The sequence below is a fragment of the Myotis davidii genome, unplaced genomic scaffold (assembly GCF_000327345.1).
Source record: "Myotis davidii unplaced genomic scaffold, ASM32734v1 scaffold449, whole genome shotgun sequence".
Taxonomy (NCBI): domain Eukaryota; kingdom Metazoa; phylum Chordata; class Mammalia; order Chiroptera; family Vespertilionidae; genus Myotis; species Myotis davidii.
This window is the reverse complement of record NW_006383007.1, coordinates 3248752-3258130: the sequence shown is the minus strand read 5'-3', so window position 1 is coordinate 3258130 and position 9379 is coordinate 3248752. Positions and strand designations below refer to the sequence as shown.

General features: G+C 40.6%; 1 protein-coding gene across 1 annotated transcript in view; it reads left to right on the top strand.

The window, feature by feature from the left end:
* The first annotated feature begins 1505 nt into the window (after window positions 1–1505).
* PRKG2 (protein kinase, cGMP-dependent, type II) overlaps window positions 1506–9379 on the top strand; it is a 79738-nt gene continuing 71864 nt past the window's right edge. The window contains exon 1 of the mRNA XM_015557674.1: window positions 1506–1979. Within this exon, the coding sequence (XP_015413160.1) occupies window positions 1519–1979 (461 nt within the window). The 5' untranslated portion in view covers window positions 1506–1518. The remainder of the gene's footprint in view (window positions 1980–9379) is intronic.

The window sequence follows — 9379 nt, the reverse complement described above, 5'->3', positions numbered from 1 at the left end:
TTGGAACCTGACTTCTATGAATATCTAAGTATCACAAGATTACTTTTATAAGTACTTTTATTTTTCTGTCTGTACCATCCATCGTAGGCAACCTACATTGGCCATTTGGCTGCATCTGTTTGAAACTTAGAGGCTGTTTTACATCTTTATGTCTCTGTCTTTATTGTTGTGAAGGACATGATTATTCTGGGAAAGCCAGGGAAATCAGAGTAAGAATTTCATTTCTCTCTGAGTTTGAAATTTGGAGGGAGAGAGGGGCAAGAATGTGTGGGTTATATAACTTCAAAATTTCATTGATCTCTTCTGATTAGATAATGAGAGGAAATTAAACTTAATTCACAAGTGTTATAATGCTGCTTTGGTTATGGTTACCAAAAACTGCACATGCAGCAGTGTGAAGTTCAAATAGGTAGCCTAGAATGATTTAAATATATCTCAATCAATCAAAGCAGTATTTTCCCAGTTTCACCCTTTAGAGTTCTTTTTGTGTTTGCTCACTTGTGCTTATTATCTGCAGATGATTCATTTTCTGTTTTCACTGAATTGACTCAATAAGCCTGTTACCCAATCTAGCCTCCACTTAAGCAATAATATCAATGAGATCCCCAACTTTGTGGTGCCCATCATCTATATTTCTAATAATGTTAAAATAAACGCATAGCTATTGAACTACAAAATATTTCTGAACCAACTAAAATCATTCCTCGTACTTCTGATCTGCTTTTCACTCACTGGATGTGAGTGAATAGCGTACTTTGGGGCCTACACTGAGGATATTCTTAACAGGATAAAAAAGGAGCCTTGTACCATAGGTCATCATTTATGGACAACATTGGCTTCAGGATAAAAAGTAAAGGATGCAGAAGAATCTTCGTATCTCTCTTTTACCTTCTAGTAATCACAATCCAGAAGATTTTGTTTCTCCTCCTCCACCCCTTCTTCTTCTTCATGCAAAACTTAACAGGTACCCAGGCAGGAGAAAAGTGCTGATAAAGCCACACTAGCTCTGCCTTCTCCTGCTGTGGAATTCAGATGTGTTATCTTCTAAATTCAGGGAGGGTTCCTTAGTGTAGCCTCGCAGGGAGCTGTGAGATTTGTGACATTTCCAAGCCTCCGCTGCTGTCGCTGCCCCTGTGTGTTTTATCTCTGCCATGCTTACATCCAAATCGCAGCGCTGTTGTGATGCTTTTGACAGCTGTCCGGAGAGAATGACCAAAGAGAACAGCAGGTAACACAGGCCATTTGTGCAAAAGGCTCAGGTGTGATACTTGTGCCAGCAAAGGGACAGGGTACAATGAAACCAAATGCCCACTCCTCCTCCTGGAGGGATAAAAGAAATGGATCAATAACTTTCCTTCTGGAAGCATGGGGGGATTTAGTATTTATCAAACAATGATGACATCTATGCTTCTGTTTATGAAACAGATGGGAATGAGAGGAGCGGTGAGGGGGCTTTAGGACGTGAAACTCCACTGGGTAATTCCCAATTCTGTGCCCTCTCTCAGGTCCTTGAGCAAAATGGGAAATGGTTCAGTGAAACCCAAACATCCCAAGCATCCAGATGGCCACTCCGGGAACCTCACCTACAATGCCCTGCAGACCAAGGTGACAGAGCTAGAGAGAGAGCTGAGGAGGAAGGATGCCGAGATCCAGGAGCGGGAGTACCATCTGAAGGAACTGCGGGAGCAGCTGTCGAAGCAGACTGTGGCCATCGCGGAGCTCACGGAAGAGCTGCAGAACAAGTGCATCCAGCTGAACAAGCTGCAGGATGTGGTGCACATCCAGGGCGGCAGCCTGCTTCAGGCCTCTCCAGAGAGGATCCCTCTGGAGGTGCACCGGAAGACCTCGGGGCTGGTCTCTCTCCACAGCAGGAGGGGAGCAAAGGCTGGGGTGTCTGCCGAGCCAACAACCCGAACCTATGACCTCAACAAACCCCCTGAATTTTCCTTTGAGAAAGCAAGAGTCAGGAAGGATTCCAGGTAAGACGTTCCCATAATATTAAGACTCAGATAGCCTTGATATTATGAAACACTAGAGTGATATTCATTAAGCCTCATCAGTATTATTACCCTTTCAGATTTGGGGATAAGAGACTCCTAAAATGGTCTTGCTTTGCAGTAGGGTCTCTCTTTAAGAAGAACTTTTCTTTAAAGCATGAATTGTGCTTGAACGTTGATTCATGATATGTGCAACTGAAAAACTGAGTTTACGAAAGTCATTTCGATTATCTTGACAACCCTATGGGAGTGAAAAGGTAGTTTTAGGACATCTATCCTTCTCTCTTTCTATAGGAGTGGACTTCAAAGTGTACACAGATTACAATGAGTTATGAATATGTGTAGCAAAACCACTAACTAGCACTTAATATGCAAATGTTATGAAAATGGAATAAGCTGGAGCTTCAGGACTGGATGAATTCATTCATTCACCCATAGTTCAGATTGAGCACTAGAATATTTTCTTCCAGCCACTGTTAGATGCTAAATAGACATCAGTGAATAAATAGGCACAGAGCCTTTCTCAGCAAGAGATAGTATACATGGAAGCAAGTAAACATTGTCTAATGATTAATTGGGGTAAATGATATGACGGGTATAGTTGTTGGTATCTGGGGTAAGGGGAAGAGAAGGACAAAGGGGCAACAGAATTTGGATTGCCCAGGAGGCCTGGCTGAGGAGGAGACCTTTAACTGAGACCCAAAGGAGAAAAAGGAACATAAACAAGGTGGAAAGGACATTTCAGGAGAGGGAACAATTACAAGCTAGAATTAATTTTGAAGATAAGGATTTTTTAAAAGAACATGTAACTATGTACCACATCATTCTTGTATGTGTATTTTGTATGTGGATAGGTGTGTATGTGTATGTGGGGAGGGGTGGTGGTGGGGAGTGTATACATTTCTTTTCTGGTTCAAGTTTGAGTTTCCTAATCAGGAAAGTTTGACTAGAAACATCATGAGTAAGGGTCTTCTTTCTGAATTATTTTTAAGTGAGCATTTATTAGTTGAAATTAGATCTTTTGCCTTGATAATGTCTTGGCTGAGCTGGATCTCTCTTGAAAAATGCAAGATTTGTGATATTAAAACAAATTTTAATTTATTCACTGACACAAGTAATATAAATCAAGATAAAACAACTGACGTAAATGAATAAATGATTAATTTTGACAACAGATAGGCAGGTTAAATTCATCAATTTGTTGACTATACTTGACACATAGTGAATGATTGATAAATATTTGCTAATGAAACAAATCATGTTGGATTATTAGTTATATTATTCTGTGGCTGAAAGAAATATAATAGTTCAGGAGAGTGTTTTTAAGCCAAGTTTTTTAATTATAGTTGGTTTAGAAAGGTCTTATTTATTCCCTTTAATAATTACTTATTTTTAATGGTACAAATTCAGAAATGATAAATTTTATAAACTTATGCTTGTTTGTCAAAAATTGATATCATCCAGTATTCTCTTCTGATATGTCAGAGATATATGCACATGTGGCAATATTAAATATTACGTATTATTACTATACTAGTAGCCCTGCACACGAATCCATGCGTAGATCACTGCCGCCCTCCTATAGCTCTCTGTCCACTGCCCTCTCCTGTAACTCTCGGCCTCCTGCTTGCTTGCTGCCCTGCCCCCACCTGTAGCTATCTGCAGCCCACTTGTAGCCAATAGGTCACTGCCGCCCTCCTGTAGCTCCCCCCCTCCTCCCTGACCCTCATAGCTTGCTGCCCTGCCCCCTCCTGTAGCTCTCCGCAGTCCGCTTGTACCTTGCTGGCCCACTCTCCCACTGATCCATGATCTGGTCATGATGCACTTGGTCGTTACGCCTGGTGTAATGACTAATTAGCATATTCCTCTCTTATATACATATATAGGATATGTATACTAGTACATAAGAACAATATATTATTTACCCACTCACAAAGAAATCTTTCAAATAGCAGTGAGCTTGTATATCTTGGAGAAGTCTGAGAGAATTTAAAGTAATTCATCTTCTTTCATCCTCTCCCTACATATTCCACCAGATTTTTTCTCTGGAATGAAGATTATGTTCAATTATTTTGTTCCGAAGACTTATGTCCTTCTTGAAGCAAAACGCCATTCTCTTGGTGTTAGGCAACTGAACAATCCAGGATAAATATATTTCTTTGTAATTCTTTGTTATAACCAGGCAAAGAAAATCAGCAGTTATTTTCTGGGCCAAACCACCTGTTTATCGTGAGTGAGACACAGAAGAGTGAAGACATTATAGCTCTTAAATAAGATTTAGCAATGATTCTCCTCCTCATCAAAGCAAGCCAGATGGGTGCAGATCTGTGTTGCGGTCATGATTTAGTAACAGGCTCATTGATTCCTTAATGATTAAGTCCTCAGGAAATCAAACTAGATCACTGATGCCCTAATATTCCTCATGTGCTTTTATAGAGCCTTGTGGTTCTAAATTGGAAATTAATTAGAATATGGGAGCCACTCTTTTCTTGTTGACTGACTTGTATCTCATGTGTGAAGTTTGTGCCTCAGTTTTTCTTACAAAATATCTCTCTCTTTACCTCTAGAATAACTGACAAAACCCAGGTGACATCATCAAATTTTCCTTTTTTTTTTTTAAAGTGCTCAATATTGCAATTCATTTTCCATTTTCAAACAGTTTCAGTTTTAGAGAAAAGCCATAAGTAAACTGAATATTTTTATATATCTTTTATACAGCCTGTGAACAATTTTGTAAAAAACAATTTTCTAGAAGTTAGGTCATTTAAAAAGATGGGAGCATCATTCACTGATAAAGGGATGATGTCAGTATCCATTGGTTTGGCTAACGTGTCCCAGCAGTGCTGTTAGATAATAGAGTATTTAAGATATCCATCAAAATTGTTCCTTCATTTATTGTTTAGGTTTAAATGCTTTATTTGTTCAACTTTTATAAACTTTCCTGGCTGAATTTATGACAAAATTCATTTCTACTAATATGTGCCCACTACATTTTAAAACTATATGTATTTTTATTGATTTCAGAGAGGAAGGGAGAGGGAGAGAGAGAAACATCAATGATGAAAGAGAATCATTGATCGGCTGCCTCCTGCACGCCCCACACTGGGGATTGAGCCCACAACCCGGGCATGTGCCCTGACTGGGAACCATGTTTGCCTGGTTCATAATTCGATGCTCAGTCTCTGAACCACAGCCAGCCCAGATCCACTATGTTTTGGATAAAGTCTTTCCTCCCCTCTGCATCTGAAAGCTAGAAAGGCTTTCAGTCTTTTTCTCAAAAAGGATGTCTCTGATGAATACTCATCCCTTCTGCAACCCACAGGAGTAGGGAGATAGGAAGTACTGACAGAAACCATAGAATAACATCTGGGGAAATGGTAGACTTGCAATTTGAGGATTCAGATTCAATAATTCACCAGAAACCCTACAACCCATGCCACAGCAGTCTGAAACTCTGCTGAGCCGCTGCTCAAATGTATTATAAGTGGCCAGTGAATCTCACCAACTGCCAGGCAGCCAGCTATGTTGTCCTGGATCCATTCAGTGTACTTGTAGATCCCAAAGGGGTAGCTCAAACTGTATCCATAGTTATTTCTCCTTGCTTTCTTTATATGGAGGAATTTATATGCTCTACTGCCATTGGGCAACCCTTGAAATCTGTCTCTTGCAAGATCCAAGGGTCAACTTTTTAAGAGCAGGTTCAAGACTTATTCAGTGTTGTCCAGTAGAACTTTGGAAGTACTGGAAATGTTCTGTAACCTGTGTTGTCCAGTATGGGAGCCAATGACAAAATGTGGCTGTTGAGCACTGGAAGTGTGTGGCCAGGGTCACTAAGGAATTCAGTTTTTAATTTTAATTAATTTAAAGATTAAATTAGCCACATTTGGCTAATGGATACTGTATTGGATATTGCAGTTTTATATTATGTGGGTTTTTTGTTTGTTTGCTTGTTTGTTTTCATAACCTCTGTCCCCTGAGATGAAGATGATGATCTAGTGAAGTTTGGGAAAACTTCATAGACAAAATAAGACCTGTGTTTGATTTTAGGACAGAGCCACAGAAAATGAGTGCGTGCCTGCCACACCTGCGAGGTGGGCACAAAACAAGGTGGAGTCACTCTTAAGCTGCATTAAACCTTCAGTGTAGTATCATAGGAGTTTGTAGTGCTTTGGCTTTGTTCCCACGGACCATGGCAGATCTTCAAAAGGGTGCAACTATGTGGGCATGAGGCCCATTTCTATTACATGTACCCTGCCTTCCCGAAGTATCATAAACCACGATGAGTCAGAGCACTACAGTTTATCACTGTCATCTCTGATTGAAATTTATTGTGGTGAATATAGGAGACTTTAGAGCTAGAACCTTAGAGATTGTTTCAAGCTACCCCACTTACGGGAGAAGTGAGGAAGCAGTTGCAGGGGAATTGCAGAGCTAAGATTAGAATCCAAGATTCTTGACTTTGAAACCAGTTCTTCCCTTTTACAATCCCAATGTTCCCAGACTTCCCACAAAGCTCTAAGGCCTCAAGTCAGACCCGTCTGCTTTATTTTGACATGCTCTATGGATTGGTAGGAAGAATGATCATGCTTCCTGACTTCTTCCAAGTAGAGCTGAACAGAGCTTACCCCCCTAACCCTAACAGTGCATCAATGTTCATGGAGTGTTGGATCCTCAAAGCTCAGGCCGTGTGAAAAGAACACAGAGAATGGGTTTGATCCATCTGATAGCACACACTGTGATAATCAATGGCAGAGGAAGGGGAGAAAGTTCAGATAGCATTTTTGCTCATGTCTGAGTCTGCCTTGAGACCAAGACAACCACGAATCCAGAGGTCAGCCGTTTCACTGAAATGACATTTTCTGTTTATGTAGACATCGTTCAGCAAGCTTCACCGCTGGCAGAGCAAAATTAGAGCTTATGTTGACTGTCTGCTGTAACACAGGCAAATTAATCAGAGACATCTGGCAAGTTGCTGGTCTGCCTTTTCCCTGAGAACGCTTGAATTATCATTTGAAACTATTGTTCTTTGGGAAAGGAAAGAGAAAACGAAGACTTGCCATCTGACTTCAGATGCTGACTCGGTTTTAGAAGGGCCGTGCTTTTCCTTTGTCGCTCCCACCCCAGGGTCAGAATAGGTAGAAGCAGAGAATGCCAGTGAGCCATCTTTTTAAAGAAGCAGAGTGTGGAAGGGGGTGTCTGTTATTGTTATTTGTGCTTCCTTTCTGAAGAGGTGCTGAGCATTTGAATGCTCATTATAGAAATGTAGCTCCTTTATTGAACTGGAGTGTTATGGAAAATAGTAGTAGTTATGGTGACAATATTTGTTTATCACTAGTTCTGTGCCAGGCACCACTCTGAACGCTTCACAAATATTGGATCATATCATCCTTACAACAAACCTATAAGGTAGATATTATTATCAACCCCATTTTATGTGAGAAACTGAGGCATGCAGAATTGATTAACTTGCCTAAGGTGACACTTTTATATTTTGATATTTTTAATGTTGGAACCAAAATTAATGCCTGCTATCTAAAGTCTCTTCTAAAAACTCCTATATACCACTTTTCCAAGATGAAAAGTAGAGAACTCTTCACATTTTAGCTGGAAAGCCTTGGGAAAAAACTATATAATTGGAAATAGATACATCTCTAATTTTTTTTTGTATGGTTACAAATATCATCCTGCTGTTGTTATTTCTCCCTGAAAATTATGCTTCCAGAAAGTGCTGCCCTGGTGTAAGTTTGCAATAGGGAAAACTTTTGCTGGGGGCAAGAAAGAAATACCGTATTTGCCGGCGTATAAGACGACTGGGCGTATAAGACGACCCCCTAACATTTCCACTCAAAATACAGAGTTTGTTATATACTCGCCGTATAAGACTACCCCCTCTTCCGCACACCTTCCACACACCAAATAAAAGGTAAAACAATCATTTTATGTGAGAAACTGAGGCATGCAGAATTGATTAACTTGCCTAAGGTGACACTTTTATATTTTGATATTTTTAATGTTGGAACCAAAATTAATGCCTGCTATCTAAAGTCTCTTCTAAAAACTCCTATATACCACTTTTCCAAGATGAAAAGTAGAGAACTCTTCACATTTTAGCTGGAAAGCCTTGGGAAAAAACTATATAATTGGAAATAGATACATCTCTAATTTTTTTTTGTATGGTTACAAATATCATCCTGCTGTTGTTATTTCTCCCTGAAAATTATGCTTCCAGAAAGTGCTGCCCCGGTGTAAGTTTGCAATAGGGAAAACTTTTGCTGGGGGCAAGAAAGAAATAAACTTTTTTTTCTTCCATGAAATAGTGCCTTACATATGGCTATCTGAGAGGTTCTAGATGTAGATTTTACATAGATAGGTTAGTGAAAACTTTAAAAGTGCATAGACAGACACTTAATTATCAGTTGGACAGTTGAAAAATCCATACGTATGCTTATTAATACAATTGCCTTAAGCTGAGTCTTCAGCAAAGCAAAGACATGAAGATACATAAGGGAGGAAGAAGAGAAAAGTTCAATTGTGTGGTGATTTGATAACCGGAAGCTGTGGGTGAAGGTAGCTGGGTGTCTGAGGGAAGTGGTCAGCGTATTTGAAAATGGAAGGTTATGTTTCATAGCAATAATGTGCATGCAGACATCCAGGTCAGAACTAGCTAGCGACTGCGGGATGGGGTGAGAAAACCAAGTTCGGGGTTAACTGCTAGATGTCTGTTGTTTTCATTACATCATCTCATGGAGGCTGAGAACTGGCTCATTGTCTGATGAGGAGGGTGTTGCTTTTCTGTTGTACCAAAGGTGAAATGAAAGCTCAGAGTCAAACAGCTTGCTCACGGTCATGCTGTGGTCGTTTCTTCAAACACGTTTCCAGTCTGAGTAGGCTGATATCAACGTGTGTTCTCTACCACAGTGTACCCAACTCTTACAGGTGGTGCTGCCCACAGTGTGACTCGCGCCCCCTTGGAGTTGGAGGGAGAGGTAGGGAGCAAGGAGAAGTTGAAGAACCTGCCTGAAATTCAGTGGTAGCTGCCTTGACATCTTGAAGTGAAATAGGCTTCAGACCTTCTGAGTCCTGGCACCCAGCCCCTCTCCCTTCCTGCCCTGCCTTTTCTTCTTTCTCACTAGGACCCAAAGGCCCCTGGGGTCCCCTCATTCTGCACCCTCACCCTAGCCCCCTCTCAACCTCTCAAATTACCTTCTGCCTGGTTTCTAGCCACCCTTTGCTCCTCACTTCATCCTCAAACCTCCCAGCCCGCCAGTTGTCAGGTGTTAGGAAAATGTTTAATTATTAAGCCTCAGAAAACACTGGGGATTTGAAGACCTATTGGTTTGAGTAGTCAACAGTCTCCATGCTCACAAGCATTTCATGCCAGT